Below are 20,338 nucleotides of genomic sequence, written 5' to 3'. Positions count from 1 at the left end.
AAAATGTTTCATTTTATGTTTGAAGCTATGTTATTTTCATTTTGATTCAGTTATTGTTTGTTGAACAATGGAAAAACTTATCAACAATAAGTGTGTTTCACCCCCCCCCCCCCAATCAACCTCCTTTTCAAGAACTTAGACCTGGATTTCCCAAAAATTACTACAGTAAATTATAAACATCCAACACATGTATAAGTTAATGGTGAAAATAATCAATTTCAAAGCAATACCTTGCGTTCACATCGTCCAGCTGGTCAAAACATTCACCCGAATCACCGAACAGAGGATGCAACTAATCACCGGAAACATTGACTTTGTATGCTGTCAATACTGGAAAAGATAAACGTGAAAGATTTCATTTTCCGGATTTAATTAATAAATTTTTTTCGTTACATTTAGAGTTTGTAAATCGTAAAATGTGCGAAAGATTCATTGTTCGTCTTGTTTACCAACCAAGCATTCATATATTAGGGACGTTTATATAATTATATATGTGTATACCCTGGATAATCTTGATCATCATGCATATAAAGTTGGTTAATGGTTAACTTGGTCAAAACGTATATTTAAAAGAGATACGGTAATAAAAATTAAAACGCCGAACCAAGTTTGAAAAAATGACGCCATCTTGATTTGATGGCGCGAGATCTCGTTTACAAATGAGAGATAAATTAGAGCCTTGAAAATGTTATTGGGAGTATCTATGTTGTGAATTAAGTTACCTTGACATGAGTTCTTCGTTCCTGCATTATCTCCTTGTTGTAGAGGCTATTAATGCTTCTCAATTCTCCATTCTACAACAGCACCTTCTTGTCCATTTTAACCTTCGCTCGGAATCATAAAGTGCGCCAATACTGACCAATCAGAACCCGCTAAATCTTGGAAAAGTGCATCTTGGGATAGTTTAAAATGAATAATGTTTAACATGTTTAATCAAAATTATCATTTTTTACCGAATAGTATACTTTTTACATGTATATTTATTTTAAATAAGAACTGTCGGAGTCAGTATTTCCTGGTTAAATACGACAAAGTATTGGCGTGTGTTTGTACTTGTAACACGTGATTAACCAAAAAAAAAATGGCCGACCGTTTGTTTACAAATGTCTAATGAAATTATACAAGTTTTAATGAGACATATGTATCAGATTTTGTCTTTAACTATATTAAATTATTTACATGTACTGATGATTTTGCCAAACTAAATATGATAGAGCCATATATAGTTGACTGACAAGTTAGTCTTGACTTGTCAAATTTTCACCGCGATTCTAAGCACGGTCATATTCTTATTCAAAATATAGAGGTGTGAAAAATATTATGTTTATCACAGAGCAGGTTCTGCATGAACACACAGAAATCACAAATATAATTAGATGCCGATCAATTAACGGGGTCCGGTTAACAGCGTTCACCCGTACGGTGAATTTACAACTACGATGAATTGATGGCAATTATTTTACAGTTACACATGTGCACTGATTGGTCATGCGATGGACAGTACGTTAAGAATACTTATGAAATTAAGATACAAACGCGTTAAACAAGCCGGGAAGTAAGACGTACACGTCGGACTGAGATATAAACAAAATATAATTTTAATTATTTGGTATACTTTCTACATCAAATGTATACGAATGTATAATCATATTTTAAAAATGGGATTAAAATCACGTGCACCACATGGCTAGTGCTGGATTTTAAACTAATTTTGTAATATAACGTATAACTTCAGTAAAATTATAAATAATGCTTATTATATCTTATAACAGAAACCAGTGCATGTTTCATAAACATGTATCAATATCTGTGTTTACAGTACAGAAAGTAAATACAAAGTATAGAAATGCACGAATCACATAGGCGTCGAACCGGGGGGGGGGGGGGGGGCTGGGGGGGGGGGGGTTAGTGCAAAGTTAGACTTAACCAATAGGCATATAGCCCCCCCCCCCCCCCACTTTTTCTCGCCGGAAATGTAATTGTTCCTAAATTTACCTTGAAAGATTGAGAAGTTGGAGTAATAGGCATACTACCCCCCCCCCCCCCCCTCCCCGCCCCACGGATTAGGATTTTCATGATTTTGGGAATTAGGGTTTTTTCTCAATATTTCTGAGGATTAGTCCAGCCCCCCCCCCCTTTCAATTTGCTTCCGACCTCAGTGAATCATGATACAGTCATACATGTAGTAAAGTCTGAAATGCATGTAAATAATTAAACAATTATTATATTAGACTCAAACTCCAAGTGGGTTTTACTTGTTATTATCAACTGTAGACTTTTTTACAAAAAAATTCCTGTGTACATGTGTTGGCGTGGTATTAAAAAAAAAGAAATGAATTAGCTCTAAACTTCAGGTTGTACGAATATTTGGTACGATTTGTAAAAATTTACAACGACTTTACCTTAATTTGTTTGCTTAATTAGTTACTGTACCTCAGGTTCATTCAAATGATAACTAAATGATTTAAGAAGGAGTGTTACAAAATAGGTATATTAATTTATTTTACTAAATAATTATAATTTACTTATCAGTTTTACTAACTCAGGAACACACAAATTGAAAAAAAATTCCCGCCGGGCTCCAGTTATAAACTCGCGCTTCGTACTGTGTATATGTTATGTAACAGTCTTTTGTTCACTCCTGACAGAAAAAACCCTGCAATCCACACAGAATATACAGGAAAATCACAGAGGAGGTCACCTGGACAAAGAATGTATACACATGTATACACGTGCCCGAGTACCTAAGATTAATGATTTCATCATATGCATTAAACAAGATCAGACATCAGTTTTTCTTTTCAAATTCAATTAATTACTTAGTAAGGTTCTTAATCGCCTTATTTGCCACATTTGAAGATAGTTACATGTTTACATATAGTTTCAGTCACGCTGAAACCTTACTATACATTTTAGTATGTACGAATTCATTATCATTAGGCTAGAATTAAACTTAAACCTGTTGAAAATAAATGATATCACTATTAAACTCCAATCAATTTTAGTAATAATTTCAGCAATGCGTAAACCATTTGGAATCTTAACTTAAAGTTTCAGCATACTGAAACCTAGCGGAAATGTTCTGAAACTGATTGATATTTCCATAATAATTTACACAACTTTTCACATTATTCAATTTTAGTTTCCGCATTGCGGAAACCATCAGGAATCTTAACTTAAAGTTTCAGCATACTGAAACCTAGCGGAAATGTTCTGAAACTGATTGATATTTCCATAATAATTTACACAACTAATCACACGATTCAAATTTATTTTCCGCATTGCGGAAACCATCAGGAATCTTAGACTAAAGTTTCTGCTGACTGAAACCTAACGGATACTTGCTGAATCGATATAATGGTTTCCGCATTGCGGAAACTATACATGAAACTTCAACTTCAAGTTTCAGCAAGGTTTCCATATAGTTTCAGTTTTGCTGAAACTTGATTTTTCATCCAGTGACTAATAAATGCAAGAATTGTTTTCCTTTTTAATTCAAAGGATTACACCTTCCAAATGGTATGAATGATTCCGTGGTGCCTTTATGGCGCTAGAACCATTATGACATCATAATTGATCTGAAAAATCTTTTTCCCGTACTTTATGGATTTAAATGAATTATGTGGAAACAGTTCCTTCATACATACTGAAACAGTTTCTTCATATTTTATGTCAAGCTATGGGAAAACTAATTTCGACAGGTATACTCAATTTGACACAACTTTAAACAGGAGATCAAGAGCTTTTTTAATGTCGTATTTGGAGAGACTGTAGGCATTTTTGATATATTTCGATAGTAAAAAAAAGACTAAACTCCAAAATTTGTTACTGATTTTTTATAATTCATAGAAAATAACAGTTTAAACAGTAATTCATTTGCTCTCCAAAATGTTAAACCCCAGTACACCCTATCAAACAAAGCTATTGTTGCAAAGCAATATTAACGGAATTTATATCCAGAATTTCATAAACCTGTAGGGACCTTTCATTCACTAGATCTTGGCCCTAACTGAATATTAAATTAAAGGATTCGATGGACTTTAACACCCTCTTTAATAACAAACTTCACTAATCAGACATGACTTAATGACAGAGATAAACAACTGATAGGTAAAAGTTCATACAGAAACACAGTGGATATACATGTATCGATATTCGAAAATAGCGTTTTAATTGTACATTTTATTATCTTTAGTTATATCAAACATATTTTATTGACATTTAAATGGATCGGCATAGAGACAAAACAATATAAACCCTCTTCCAGTTTGCTAAATGCCGAGTTGTTTCGTTTCATTTTCAAATTAATAATGTGATTAAACTATTGAACATCGTTGGGTTTAAGGTCAGACGCGACCTATCATCCATTCTTTCTATTTGAAAAATTTGAAGATTTCCACTAAGTGATTCCATAATTATGTTTTCGTGTAATGTAATATTTTTATAATCAAGATATAAAGTATTCAATTGAAAATATATGCTATGACTTTATATGCATTTTTCATGCTATTCTATGAAAAATTCCAACTATTCTATCTCCAAAAATACCTGGTAATGTACACTGAATTGTTGGGAAGTAACACATTTAAATGTTAATAAATAAGGAATAATATATATAGGAAAATTATATAAAATTGAGGAACGTGTCGTGTGTCCTTAAATACGGGTAAACGGATAAGGCATTTTGAGTAGCATTCCAAATTATCATGAAGGGTTAAATTTTATATTTAGTTTTCGATAAGTTAGTATTTCAGCGTATAGGTCACCTTGTGTATTAATTATAATAATGTAACAATTTATAAAATCTGATAAGACATCAAAAATAATGTTTTTGTTTGGAATCAATTTTAGAAATTTGTTTTTTAAAAATGCTATAAAATAGTGCATATATCCACTCATTTTCAAACTTAGGTTTTTCTTATCAGAAACATAAAGCGGAGACAAGACGCTGATAATGGGACTTATTTATCACATGACATGTACAGTAATTATTGAATACATTGTAAAACCTATTGCACATATGATAATTTATGTAAAAAATATTTATGTAAAAAAGACATCTCAATTTAGTACTGTGTTACCAAAAACCCATATAATCATGTTTTTTTTGTTGGGTGATTAACTTTGACCAGTTGTATATAGTTAAATATCATAATAATAAATAATTTTGGGGAAAATTAATACTTTTAATTTTGAAAATGAAAATAGACAAAATCATTGGTGGTTGATATAATCATAGGTATATTCTGATATTAATTCTGTACGCGTTGATAGATCAATCTAAAGAAAGTATTACTTTTGTTGATAATTCAAGACAGAAATAGTCACAAAAAGTCTTAATTCCTGAATTAGATGTAGGGGTGATTACTAATGTAGCATTTCCCTGAAACTGCTAAAAAGTTGTTATGAAATTTGTATTTGTTATAAATGCACATGTTAAAATTTATACAGGAGATTTTAAAGAAAAATTTTAAGAGTTATCAAAATTCGTTCAAATTTACAGTAAAAAAACTCCACAATTTGAAACGTTGATTTTAGCAATATTTTCGTAAAATTTTGATATTTCTATTTAAAACAGCCAACGTTGTAAATAATTTTGAATTTTATACCAGTTCTTAAAATTATATAATACATGTATAATGTGCAAATAAATTTCATCAAAGAATGAAATATTTCAGAAAATTGATAAAATTTTCAAAAATATCATATTTCCAAACAGGGTGTCGCTTCATATGAATTATACAAAATTGTATTATTAAGCAGAAATAGCTTAAAGATTATCTTATTGTACTACTAATAGCAGAAATAGCTTAAAGATTATGTAATATGTTTCTACAAATGCTCCAATTACCTATTATGTCATATATGTACATATGTTGTGAAATGAAAAACCAAATAAAAAAGATATAGTTTTACACTTAAACGTCCCGTTTCTTCTAAGTGTAATATTATCAAAGATGCCTAATGCATAGGAGTAATAAAAATAACAATACAAACATTATCTCATTATGATTTTATTGGCGATTTAGGCCACGGCTGCTTACAATAAGGGAGCAAGGCATCAATTATTGCCTTGTTGGGCATCCCCAGACAATACAAGCAAGAATGGTGAGCCCTGGGAACAGATGCTCACCTGCTTGATCACCTAGTATAGCTTAAAATGCAAATACAATGTCAAATAGGAGATAGTTGAGCACTACTGGTGAGCCAAATAGACGCCATGAGACTATGCCAAGGCATAGGCTGCGCCACCAGTAGGGCAATCCCCCGACCGTTAAGCTTGGACCCAATAAAGGATAAAGTAAATTTGAGTAAATTTTGTATATTATAAACAAAATAATGGGCTGTCAAAAATTAAAATGGCACTCATGCCACAAGAAAATGAAATAGCTTGCCACAAAAAATTGTAATAAAGGCAAATTCAAATACTTGATCTTATCACATGAACAAGATAATACCACAAAATGATACTAGGTGTGAAATTACAATACCATAGACCTTCAATAGTCTATGAACAAATAATCTATGAACCAACAATTAGTCATAGCGCAGCCATGGCCCATTTTGCCCAACTCTAGGTGACACTTTGACACTTGAATCATTCAAAAATGCTTGCAATGCCTGTTGCAATCTGTACAAAAACATGTCATTTCCCATTCCAGAAAGGTTAATGTAATTCATGGTACCTGATGTACTTTCCCCCCAACCTGATTAAAAGAGTAGCCACATAACTATTAACCCACATTCTAGTTCTCTCCATGGCCGGCTGATTAATCCCCCCCCTCCAATGAAGGCGTGGGAGAATTTGGGACCATATATATATGGTGGAAGGTAGTAATTGAATTAGTTTTTCTATCACAGTTTTTAGTTTGTCACGCAGGTGGGCTGATTTATACGAAAGCCGAGAAGAATCATTCGAAATTCGAGATTCAAAATACGAGATTCGAAATACGAGATTCAAGATTCGAAATTCGAGATTCAATATCTAAATTAACCAATCAAATCATGGATCTGAAACCTGTATCCTAGCAACATCAAACTGTTCTAAATAAAGATTATTCGTACATGCTCTTTCCTACAAATGCTCTTATATAGTGGTTATAAAATGGTTGAATTAACATTGATGAATTAACCCCACACAGTATAAACAATTAAATTAGTGATAAAACTGTTTGCTTTGCGAATCTAAGTGGTTTTGTTTGCCCTGTATGTTTTTTCCCCAGAACAATTTTAACCCAAAGTGTATTCGCCCCAAGTGTGTAAAAATCAGCTCGCGAAGAAAGATCTGTTTAATCTAAATAATTAAAACTGAGTGTGGTTTTAGCTATGAAACGAAATTCAATGAAATACTCGACATGTCAAAGTATAGGTTATGATAAAGTTTTAAACCATAGAAGATATAATGATTTACAACCTCAACGACAACAATCCAGATAGGAATAGTGTATTGTAGGGTATGGCAATGCCATTGTCGATATTAGAGAGAGAAAGAGAGAGAGAGAGAGAGAGAGAGAGAGAGAGAGAGAGAGAGAGAGAGAGAGAGAGAGAGAGAGACAGACAGACAGACAGAGACAGAGAGAGACAGACATACAGTGACAGACAGTGAGAGAGAGTTTAGTAGTGTCAAATTCAATTTTGATTTAGAATTTGAAATTGATTTGATTTGATACAAGCATATATAGACAATAATTAAAGGAGAAAAGAAAGGAGGTAGCTAGGGTAGGGCAGACCAACTAGCAAGGTGTTAGCGCACCTGTGATTTAAACTCTCTCTCTGTCTGTCTGTCTGTCTGTCTCTGTCTGTCTGTCTGTCTGTCTGTCTCTCTCTCACCACCTAGCCTTTCCTTTTCCGTGAGGGGGTTTGGGGTATTCGTGATGTCTTACATTAGCTAGCGAAAATGATAAAAAAAACATGAAAGTTTCTTTAAATTGTGTTCGGATGTTGTACTCAATAATCTGTTTTCAGTAAATACATTTCAAAGAGGGGGGGGGGGGGGGCTATATAGTCCTAATCAATTTGTCAGTTATTCTGTCCTCACTTTGTTTTCTCTTCGTTTTCCAGGTTTCTTTTTAATTGGCTCGGCAAATTATTATAAAACTTTCTGTGTAGCTCCATAACGATGCACTGTAGAAAAATTATGAGTAGTTTTACTTTTGATAAACAGGTACATATCCGTACTTGATTTTTAATTTGACTCTTATAATCGGATTTAATATTCCAATAAATATAGGGTAGGAAAGAGTAGACGGGACTTTTTTGAGCATATCCTACTGTACCATTCATTCAACACAGGTATTAGCACTCATCGAGTTTGACTTGCTTTCCTTTTTTTATCCATTGGATTTAAAGCTATTAATTTTTGAAAATATTTCGAATTTATGGCCTGATTAAATATAAATTAGAGCTGCGCTGGTGCATCTATTTACCCAAATGGACTAAAATATAATCAAATGAATTTAAAAATTTTGACGAAATTAGTTTTAAACGTACAACTCATTTTTCAATTCTAATCGGATATGTCCTTTAGAAAAATCTTGAACCACACACATTTTAGCAAATAAAACGACAATTGTTTCATTTTTTTATGAGGAGGGAGGTGGTGCCGGTAAAGGACATGTATTGCTTGTGGCAGTTGTGCTATACTCTCATTTGTTATAATAGGTAATACATGTACTACATATTGATATAAAATGAAAGTTTCCAATTACACTGTACATAGCTTCTATCATGCATTTTGACCCGTGCGATAGTTTAAAACAATTTTCAAAGCATTTAATGTAATTCAACCGATCATTTTTGAAATTTATTTTTCTAGATCCCCGCCTGATACGTCCGCCTTCTTGTATTTTAGAATATATTACATGTACGTTGATCATATGTACACATTAACTTAATCGGCTATGTTATGTGACGATAACATTTTTTGTCAATGTTTTTGCAGGATAGGTACCAAATAACAGCCTATTTGTTGGTTTTTGCACTGATTATTTGAGATTATTTGCCGCCATCTTTTATGCATTCCACACACCACTCACAGTTTCTTTATTTGGTGTTCTGTGTGTATGGCGACAAATTGGTAACTTTGCACCACTCGCCCCTTGTAGCTTCACCCTGATTACATTTTATCTGGCTAAGTGTAATGTAGTAGTATATTAAATACACACTTTTTTGTTTGCAGTACTTATTTACATCTTTAGAGATTAACTTATATACAAAGTAAACATTTGTATGATCTATATGTAATTATTGTCAATTTTGGTGCGGGGAAGGGGGGGGGGGGGGAGGGGGGTAGGAAACTACAGAGAATCTTAACTTGGCTGTGATACATATGCTTGTCTATACCTTTTTTCTTTCTTGTTGATATATCAATGAATGAATTATAACAAAATACAACAACTAATTTTGAAATATTCATGCACAATCAAATTTTTAAAAAGTTCTCTGTTCTCTGCACAAGAAATCGACAATGTGAACAAATTGGCACCATATCACCCCTACCTTTAATTTTAGAGAGTAGGTATCCTTCTATATTGAAAACAATTCCAAAAGTAAGACTCATAATAAAATAAGTTGTTTACTGAGGAATAGGAAAACAAATTGTATTAATTAATAATTCCGCATGATGTGATAATATCTCAATGATTTGTTTATAATCATAGTACTAGTGTATGACTGTATGCGTACATAAAAAAGATAAGTAATGCTTATATTTATTGGTGAAACCGGACTGATTATTTATATTTAGATTATTTAGATACATGAACTAATCTTCATGCGCGGATCTAGAAAGGAGGGGGTCAGGGGATCTGGACCTCCTCCTCGGGAAAATTGGAGCTTATTAAATTTACATACTATAGTAGTAAAATTATTTAAAATTGGCCTAGGACCCCCTACAGAAAAAATTAGCTTCGCTTATGAAGTTTTCTACCATAACCGCATTTTACACAAAAGGGGTTAATAAACCCGGGGTTTAAACTATTACTGGTGGTGAGATACCCCCGGGCTCAAACGCATCAGGTGGAAATGCATCAGGGCAAACAAAATCACTTAGATCCGCGACGCACGCTGCATTACTAGTCTACTTAGATATTCTGTGTAAAAGTAAATACAAATAAATCTTTAGTTAGTTAGGGAGAAGTGAACATAGCATTTATTTGTATATAAGAGCATGTACGGATGATCTTTATTTAGAACAGTTTGATGTCGCTAGGAAACATATTTTCAGATCCTTGATTTGATTGGTTAATTTAGATATTGAATCTCGAATTTTGAATCTCGTATTTCGAATCTCGTATTTTGAATCTCGAATCTCGAATGATCCTTCTCGGCTTTCGTAGATTTAGCGTGCCTATCACCTATTTTGGCCCCTTTGGAAGCGGGGATGTTGTTACCACCACAATGGATGACTAACATATGGGGTGCATTTTGTACCTTCAGCAGTGTTTTAACTTTTGAACAAATCTCTTCCACCCTCATTCCCCCTTTGCCTTGCCAAAATATGGTAGCATTATGGCGATCTAGCTCTAGGTCGGCACCAAACTGGGATTTTCTAGCGTAGCAAAATGCATGCTTGACAATGGAAGAACCAAGGATCCATATCGTTCTAGGACCTAAAAAATGGTTATTAAACAAAATTTAAAATACTAATTGTGTTGGGTGACATTAGCCCTAATTTCTTATGTACCTGTACATGCAATGGGACTTCCATCTCCCCTTGCTAGCAATATCATGTGCGCTGGTACCCGAGACCCAAGCAGCTGACGCTGCCGCAATGCGGAACGAATGAGGTCTGTATGATTGGTTGTCTAACCCCAATTTTTTGAGTGCTAAATTAAATACTGATGCAACTTGGTACCTAGTGACTGGTCTTCCTGAAAGGTGGCCAAAAAATGCCCTCGGGTTGGTGGGTCTTGCCTGCATGAATGATTGAACTATGCGTACAGGACATATTGGCGGTAGTGTGGGGGTTAGCGATATACTTGAACCTTTTCCTTCCTGGTCAGTTTTTGAATGTCTAAGAAAAATGTGCACAGTTTTGTTGTGTGCGAGATAGGTTACATCCCCATATTGAATGACATGACCTGGGTCTTGCAACGAGTTATGTACCAGCTCCCCCATTCTAAAATACCCGAAAAATGCTGTGGAGAATATGGCTGAGAACAGTGTTGATTCATAGGTTCATATTGTAGGCATTAAATGGATGATGCTGGATAGGATTTCGAATGAAAGTGTTTTTCGGTCGTCAACCCACCCATTCCTACAACTAAGCCCAACCAAGACTTTTTTAAGTACAAACGCCTGTGTTGGGTCAGGCAGGCTGCGGATCTTGCAGAAGTATGATATCCCTGATATGTATGATTTAACTGTATTAGGTGAAAACTGCTTATAAGACAAGTATGCGACAAAATCTACCAACTGATTGGGATGGGGAGGCCACTCTTCTACTTGATAATAAGTCCGACGAAAGGAGTTGAAAGCATTGATTGCAGTGTCATACAATTTCTTTGTATTGTCAGACATGGAGTATCTCAGGAGCTCTTGATATCTAAGTTGGAGATGACTTGAAGAAAGGACTGGGGAATTGCTGATGGCTCTTCCTCTGAGTCTGGGAAGCTGGCCTGGAAACGCGACCATTGCTGTCGAGAAAAAGCATCAGCTTTAGTATTGTCGAGACCCATTATATGTGTTGCCTTGAACTGGATATTGTACACTAACCCTTGCAAAACTAACTTCCTTAACAAGTGCATGACTCTTCTAGACTTGGATGTTTGGGTATTGAGAATTGATACCAGGGCTTGATTGTCTGTATGAAGAATAACTCTCTTGCCAGCTAGTTTTGTACCCCAAATACTAAATGCCATGGCAATTGGTACTAGTTCAAGAAATGTAATGTCCCAAATGACTTCTGTCCCTTCCCACTGTGCTGGCCAGCGCAGAAATGCCCATTGCTTTTGCAGGATTGCCCCACAACCTAACTCTATATTCCCTGCACTATCTGTAAACAATTCAAATTCGTAATCATTGGACCAATCTATAATTTTGTATGATGTGATTCCATTGAAACAATCTAAGAACACTAGCCACATCTGTATGTCTGCCTTCATTTCTAAGCTAACCCTGCGCTTGTGGTGTGGTTTCGATAGTCCGCAGGTAGAATCGTAAAGCCTTCTAACAAAAACCCTACCAGCTGGGATAGCCCTAATGCAAAAGTTGAGCAAACCTGTGAGAGATTACATCTCTTTTAATGTAACCTTACGCTTATCTATTAAGGACAAAAGCTGTGCTTTGAGTTGCTGCAATTTCTCCATAGGTATTCTGATTGACATATTGATGGTGTCAATTTCTAAACTTAAGTAAACTAAATTGGTTGTGGGCCCAAGGGTTTTTTCATGTGCCAATGGCACCCCCAACTCTAAACAGATAAAACTAAAGATTGACATAAGGTTAGCACAATCCTGAGTGCCCCTACCTGCTACCAAAAACATCCAAATAGTGAACAACATCATTGCTTTTGGCTTGCTGCTTGAGGGTCCAATCTAAAATGTTGAAAATTTCTCAAATTTTGAGCAGTTTATAGAACACCCAAAAGGTAAACACTTATCCACAAATATTTTACCCTGAATTCTATACCCCAGTAACTGGAAATCAGATTTGGGAACTGGCAATAATCTAAAAGCATTTTTTATGTCTAAACGTGCTACCAGCGCTTCATGACCTAGCTTAGAGAGCATGTTTAACGCCTCATCAAAAGAAGAATTCCTAACTGAACAATACTTTTTGTCTATGAAATCATTTACATTGGCTCCGGGGGGGGGGGGGGGGGTAGATGGTGTATTAATCTATATGAGCCTCCCTTTTTTGGTACCATGCCCACTGGTGACAACCTTAGGTCTTTCAAAGGGGGGTTGTCAAATGGGCCTGCTACTCTGCCCAGTGTAATTTCCTGTGATACTAATTGAACTGCTTCATATTCTAACCCTGACATGGATTTGAGGTTTTTGCAATCAGTGGCTACTGGTGGACCCTCATAGCAAAGCTTAAAGCCAAACGAAAAACCCTGTAATAATTCTAAGGCCACTAAACTGAGTGGATAATCAACTAAAAATTCCCGTAATTTTGAAACTTTGACTGGGCTAGCAGCAATGTTACTGAGGTCTAAATGACTTGGAATAAGGGGCACGACTGGCTGCACTTGGGACTGAGGGCCTCCTTGGGAGCTGGGGTCGCCATGCTGTCTGCCCACCACCAGACCTGAAATTCAAACTAGATCCTGAGGGTGTCTTATGCCTAATGTAAGGGTGATTGAGTGAACACAAAATACATTCATGTTTGTATTGGCACTGGTATTTGCTACATTGCCCCTTATAATTGAAATCATAGCACTTCAATAGAGGGGTCTGCTGTGATTGTATCTGGGTACCAGTTATATGTGTGCTGTACATGTACAAGAGCCATAGCTCTTGATCAACAATGGCAAATGATATGGAGGGGTTAGCCTCCTTTTTCAGCCTAAATTGTATATCATAATCCCGCCATCCTAATGTCTTAACTCTACTTGCCCCCAACCTAATTGTATGCATGTATTTGAACAATTGTACAGTTGCTTCGGGATGTGCTGATGTATATATGGAGGCGTAAATAAGAAATGCGTCTGTCCACACCTGTATATCAGTAATGGTCTTAGCCTGTGACTTGGGTGCCAAGGTGAGGTTACCCTCTTTCATGGAAAATAATTTTATGTCATCATTGGGGTCACCCCCATCTAAGTTAGCAATTAAAAGGCCCAAATTGACATACTCCCCATTTGCGATTTTTAATCTATTGGGCACCACATGGCCCAAATCACTTTCGTAACTCTGTGTTTGAGCAAAACAATTGTCAGAAATAATTTCAGGCACTGTACCTGTATATTGATCATGGCCCGCCGCCTGGCTGTAGCGGCTCGATGGGCATTGGCTGCTTCCGATTTTGGCCTAGAATATCCGCCACCGCTTGGGACACTTGTTGCAACTGCTCGCTGGAGAGCAACGATGTTGTCGTCTGTGCTGGTGCCACAGGGTCAATAGATATGGGTGCTGACTGAGCTTGGGGGTTAGCAGCAACTGCCCCATGGTGGTGCCTGGGTTGCCTCTTGGACCTTGTCGTTGGCTGGGCCGGTGTAATGAAGAATAATGACCCCCGTAGAATAATGACCGGGGGTCATTTTTCGCCGTTGAATAATGACCCCCCTAGCTGAAGAATAATTGGATTTTTCTGAAGAAAAAAGACCCAGGAGTTATTTTTCTTCATGTTAAACATGAAGAAAAATGACCCCCATAGAAAATTGACCCCCCCCCCTCCCCCCCGTAAACATGAATAAAAATTGGTTACACCGTATCCAAGATATGACTTTGAAATTTACTTAATTTTTCACTCTGTTCAACTGATTTTGAAGTTATAAACACCGAATTTGTAAATAAATCGCTGTAGATAGTTTTTCATATCCGTAGCAGGCACAAACAAAACACTCTTATATTGCCACAAATTGATTGTTAACAGTTACGTCACTTCTCTCATCGACATACGGCGGGAAATGACGCAAATAAAGACAGATTCATACACAATGAGGATATTGTGGGATAATTAACGAGCAGTAATCATGAAAGAATAATTGTTGTAATAATATAAGCAATATTCACTGGTGAATGAATTGTCAATCTTAGAATGATACATGTATATATCTTTATGGAAAAAGACTAAGGGGACAAGTAACGTAGGAATATGAATTCTTCTTATTTACATTTCATGAGGAAAGTGATTTTTAAAAAATCATTTAGCGTTAGTTTTGTTTTTCTTCTACGTGATACATGAACATCGATATTCTAAACATTTGTTGTAATGTTGTATTTGTGATCATGAATAGACTTTATTCTTTTAGAGCAAATGTGTAAAGAGTACCTGACTATAGTAAATCTTAATACATAATAAACACTGATCGATTATAATAAGAAAAGATTGTTTCTAAAAGCGTTGATAAGAGGTTAGGGCCCATGTTAGGGGTTTATATCCCCCTTGATTTTGATCACACGATCTTTATTGTATCCAAAGTTTCCAATGCTCATACAAACTTTTGATGCATTAATCATCTTGATATTAACTAAACTTACTAAAGTATGCCGACGATAAAGTAAAATATATTTTCTGTACGAGTACTCTCAGTACTTTGACGATTTTCCATATTGGCCGTTATCCTCTACTGGCGTAATGGCTGCTGTCAGTGCCTACTAACTTCAGCTTGGTTATAATGCCTAACAGTGGAGTAAACTTTTCATAATTTTGGTTTCATTAATTCCGCGTGATGCACTTGCATACCCCGCAGTTTGTAATAATGGAAATCCTCAATGCAAGAATAATTCATGAACAATAGGAAGAATATAAAAGATGCGACGGCGAAGCGCGAAGATGCGAAGACGAAAGTGCCAAGTTGCGAAGGCGAAGAAGTCATACTACTATCGCTTCCTTGCCTTTACAACTTCGCACTCTCGCCTTCGAATCTTCGCGCTTTCGCCTTTTTAGCTCACTGAGACGAAGTCAAGGGGAGCCTATGCTATACTCCCGACGTTGGCGTCCGGAGCTGGTTAAAGTTTTTGGTGCAGGTCCTATATCTTAGCTATTACTACTTCACCTAACCTGAATGGATGGTGAGTCTTATGATACAGATGCACCTGACAGGCATGGACGCTGAATAAGAGCCATAGGTTGGGGATGCTTGAGGAGGTAAAGGTTTTAATTGCTGGTGCCCTCTGATGATGATATCTTAGTTATAACTGGTCCTAACTTCACCAAACTTGCATGGATGGTGCGTCTTATGATACTGATGCACCTGACAGGCTTGAATGCTGAATCTGAGCTATAGGTTTATGATGCTTGATGAGGTTTAGTTTTTCGGAACAGGTCACATGTTTTATAGATGATAGCTTGCATAGTTGATTTAACTATATTATAAATGAAACGCAGAGGTTGCTTCTGATGCAGAGCCTAATCTCCATTATCAAGGATGCTAAAGAAATCTCCTACCTCACTCAAACCTGCTTGATAGATAGATGTAGTTGCTGTTAAATGATATGACATGATTCCTATGATATAGTATTGTATGATATGAAACACTATTGTTTAATAGGATACAATATAATACCATATGTTATATTGTAAAACGTTATATGATACGATATAATATTGTATCATTTTTTTTATATTTTATGATATGATATTATATCATGATATTGTTCTGTATAGTATTGTATATTATGATACAATATTGTATAATATTATATTGTTTTATTAATAAATTATTAAATCACATTATACTATTACATATGATATTGCAATATATAATATTGCATCTTATGATATAATATTGTATATTCTATGATATTGTATCATACAGTATTGTATAATATGATAGTGGTTTCTGTAATATAGAATAATATCAAAGAAAATTGTATATATGATATTGTAATATTATCAAATATCGTATTTTATGATGTTTTAATATATAATATTGTATCATATGATACAATATGTATAATATAATTGTAGTATATAATATTTTATTTTATCTCATGATATTGTATCATATGATATGATACAACGTGTATCAAATTATATTGTATCATATAATACAATATCATATTATTTATTAAATATGATACAGTATCATACAATGCAATATCATACTATATTATACAATATAATAACATATGTTTCAATGTTATTATATAAATAGTGCCTGTTTGGGAGGGTAACAGTTGAAATTGACACCCCGAGAAAACCATTGTCAACCGACGCGAAGCGGAGGTTGACAATGGTTTTCGAGGGGTGTCAATTTCAACTGTTATCCTCCCAAACAGGCACTATTTATTTTGTTATACTGAATGTCTTTTTTAAAATTTTTAAGAAAATTTTACTGCTTTTATATAGGAATAACGTGTATTCTACAGCGAACCGTACGCGCATAATTTTCACGCATGTAACATTGTTTAATGTTACCCGTTGCCAAGTGCGTTGCTAACGCTGAGGGTAATAGTAAATATTATTAACTTCGTCTTAACCAATCAGATTTCAGTATTTAACATGAAAGTATAACAAGATGTTTTATTGTAATATGATATTGTTTCATATTATACATATATTACATGGCTTCGAGGGCGACATACCAGAATATTTGACCCGAGGTGACAGGAAAGCCCTGGAGTGTTATGTCGCCCGATGCCGAAGGCAGAGGGCGACATAACACTCCAGGGCTTTCCTGTCACCGAGGGACAAATATTCTGGTATTGTCGCCCGAGAAGACATGTGATATATGTTATACAACATTTTTAAACAAATCAAACTCGGGTTATGAACATATTATTTAATTCACAAGGCAGAGGAAATTTTTTTAAAACACTAATGCTTGAGTTTTTCTCTTTTGTCGTATTTGCCGAATTTTTTTCATCAATTAAACTATCGAGTACATCTGAATTAAGATGAACAAACCGCAGACGTTGGCCTGACATGTTTAAAATTCGCGGATCTGTTTACGTTTGCTTAGCAACTGACTCGTTGAATTTCGAACCCGACGTAATTAATATGCAGAATTCTTGCACGCGATGGTGATATTACAGTTTCGGGAGGGCAATATAACTATTTCCTGTGAAATATAACTGTTTCCGGGAGGGCAATATAACTGTTTCCGGTGTGATTCAGCAATTTTCAGGGCATAGTAATAAAATTATCTCATTTGTGACATAACGAGAAAACTTATTCAAAAATGTTATATAATACTTTGTTATATTCAGTAGTATATTCTCACTATATAACTCTATATAGACAAATAGTCAATAATTGTAATATTAGCTCGTCCCAAAAATATTGACCGGTCAATATTGTTTTGATATTGACCGGCTAGGAATAATATCTAGAGAACATTCCCTCTATTTCAAATAATCGGCTCTGATTTGTTGATTCGTAAACGATGACGTAAATAATTCTTCGCGACTCCAAAACAAGGTGACGTCATAATAGACAGTCAGTCAAGGCAAGTAAACAACGGACGCGCAATGCGACGGTTTGCTATCATAACGGATGTAAGAATTTGCGAATTACTGTGAAGTAAAATCAGGTAGAACATCTGTACGTTAATTCTTACGGGCGGTGGAATATCACCAATGACCGTTTGATGCTGAGGATAGTTTGGAAATGAACTTTGCACAAAATTGAAATCGTGAATTCTTTGTTGAGCTGAGAAAATTACGGCGATCTGTTTTCATTTACTTTCTTTAATTTTGGTTTGTTTCTTCATATAACAAAACAAATGTTGACTGTGTTTTCGGGCAATATTGATTATATTAGCCCCCTTGGGACGAAAATATTGCCCTCCGCTTCGCGTCGGGCAATATTTCGGCCCTCGGGGGCTTATATAATCAATGTTGCCCTCAACCCCAATCAATATTTGTATAATATTGTATTATGTTTTATATATTGTATTATTTGATCAAATACAATAATGTATTACACAATACAATGTCATATCATACGTTACAATATCATATCTCACAATTTTTGTACGGTATTTTATGGTATTATTTGATATATATTGTAAGTATGATAGGATGCAATTTTTAATTTTATATTATTGTATTGATTAACATATGATCATATGATTATCATACAATTTTTTAACAGATGATATACGATAATGTGTCAAAACAGAATCCATGAATATCCAAGATCATGAAGGATGGTTTTCATATAATATGATATAGGTGGTCTCATAAAGGTGATGCCTCATAAAGGTGATGCCTCGTCTCGGTGAGCTTTGTAATCTGTGATTACCTATGTTTTATAATTGCGGAGCTCTCTATCGTTTAAGGGTTCCGAGGCATGTTTTGGAAATTTTATTTTTATAAAATTAATAAAATTAAATTATTCAGGGTGATAGGGTCCGGACCCCCTCTCCCCTTTTACTGCGTGAAATTATTAAGATTGAATTTTCGCGGGGGACGGACCCCCTCTCCCCCTCTAGATCCATGCATGAGCAAGGAGTGTCGCAGAATGAAATTAGAATGTTGCTGTGTCTAGTCCACGGTAAACAGACGGCTGGTAACTGACAGGAGTCTGGAAGTGCATACATGTATGTACACATTATGGTGGACATTAAATTTTGTGTGTAGTATATAATGATTAGGCATAGCTAGCACTGATAAACATATATGTCACATGAACACGTTAAAATATTTATAAACATTCATATAGTAAGCGCGATGGCCTAGCGCATGCGTACCAATAATAGCCTTGATTAATCGAAAAACCTTGGCGAGTACGGTGCCTGCATTAAATTCTATGTAATCGACCGAGACTTGCTGAATGCAATAAAAAAGGCGAAGGCGAAAGTGCGAAGATGCGAAGGCCAGAGTGTGAAGTTGGGAAGGAGCGGTAGTAGTATCGCTCCTTCGCCTTCGGACTTAAGGCATCACATATTCGCACTTCGTCGTCGCATCTTCGCACTTTTGCTCCTTCGCCTTCGCACTATCGCCTTTGCAACTTCGCATCTTCTCCCTATATTAAGGTCGGAGTGACCCTATCGGAACACCATAGATATATGTAAATGTAATTGTTAAAGGGGCATGGTCACGATTTTGGTCAAATTCTATTTTTCTGTTTTCATTATTTACAATGCTTAAGGGAAGCATTTCTGCTTGTCAAATGAAATTTGAGGATCAGTTGTAAAGTTATAAGCAAGATACAGAGCTCATAATTCTTTGTCATGTAAACAAGGTTCGTGCCCTGTTGTTGTTTACATAAGTTCAATATACCAGTAAAACATCTTTTTCAAGCTGATTTGTCTATCTTCTTATTCATTGTAAGCATAAATAAACAGTACTTTACGTTTAACACATTCATCAGGTCTAAAATTAGAATTTTCACTTCAACATTCAAAATGTAACGAATGACGCTCAAATTTTGGTTGCCTATAAAAAATGCTTACTAAAGCATTGTGAACATTAAGATCGGAAATTTTTTTGGACTAAAATCGTGACCATGCCCGTTTAATATGACAACCATACCCCGATGCAATACGTCAATGTCTTGTTATAACGGAAGGATTTTTATTTTCTAAGCTATACCCCTTCTTTCACTTTAAGTTTATTTGAATATGAATTATAATTTCTGTTACTTTCTGTAAACTACAGCAGTAAAAATAACAACAGTGTAAAGACTATTTCACAAATACTAAAAAATATACTGAAAAACTTTAATCTACAAGGGGGTCATTATTCTACAGGGGTCGCTTTTCTTCATGTGGAGTGTGCTCATT

General features: G+C 35.2%; 2 protein-coding genes across 2 annotated transcripts in view; both read right to left on the bottom strand.

Annotated features, from left to right (window-relative positions):
* The window catches only part of LOC128187340 (uncharacterized), a 60,177-nt gene that overhangs the window by 19,422 nt on the left and 20,417 nt on the right, over positions 1-20,338 (bottom strand). The gene's annotated exons all lie outside the window — the stretch shown is intronic.
* On the bottom strand, positions 13,146-14,111 carry LOC128187631 (uncharacterized). The gene is made up of 2 exons (XM_052858037.1): positions 14,019-14,111; positions 13,146-13,856 (listed from the first exon to the last, which is right to left on the bottom strand). Exons 1-2 carry the CDS (start codon positions 14,109-14,111, stop codon positions 13,146-13,148), a joined length of 804 nt encoding a protein of 267 aa, XP_052713997.1.

This window comes from Crassostrea angulata, chromosome 6, assembly GCF_025612915.1.
Source record: "Crassostrea angulata isolate pt1a10 chromosome 6, ASM2561291v2, whole genome shotgun sequence".
Lineage (NCBI taxonomy): Eukaryota > Metazoa > Mollusca > Bivalvia > Ostreida > Ostreidae > Magallana > Magallana angulata.
The sequence above is the reverse complement of the archived record's forward strand: the minus strand, read 5'-3'. Positions and strand labels throughout refer to the sequence as shown.

Coding starts and splice junctions, on each gene's coding strand:
- LOC128187631 (XM_052858037.1), bottom strand. CDS start 14,111: ATGGGGCAGTTGCTGCTAACCCCCAAGCTCAGTCAGCACCCATATCTA. Junction 13,857..14,018: donor GACAACATCGTTGCTCTCCA/GCGAGCAGTTGC, acceptor GCTCAAACACAG/AGTTACGAAAGTGATTTGGG.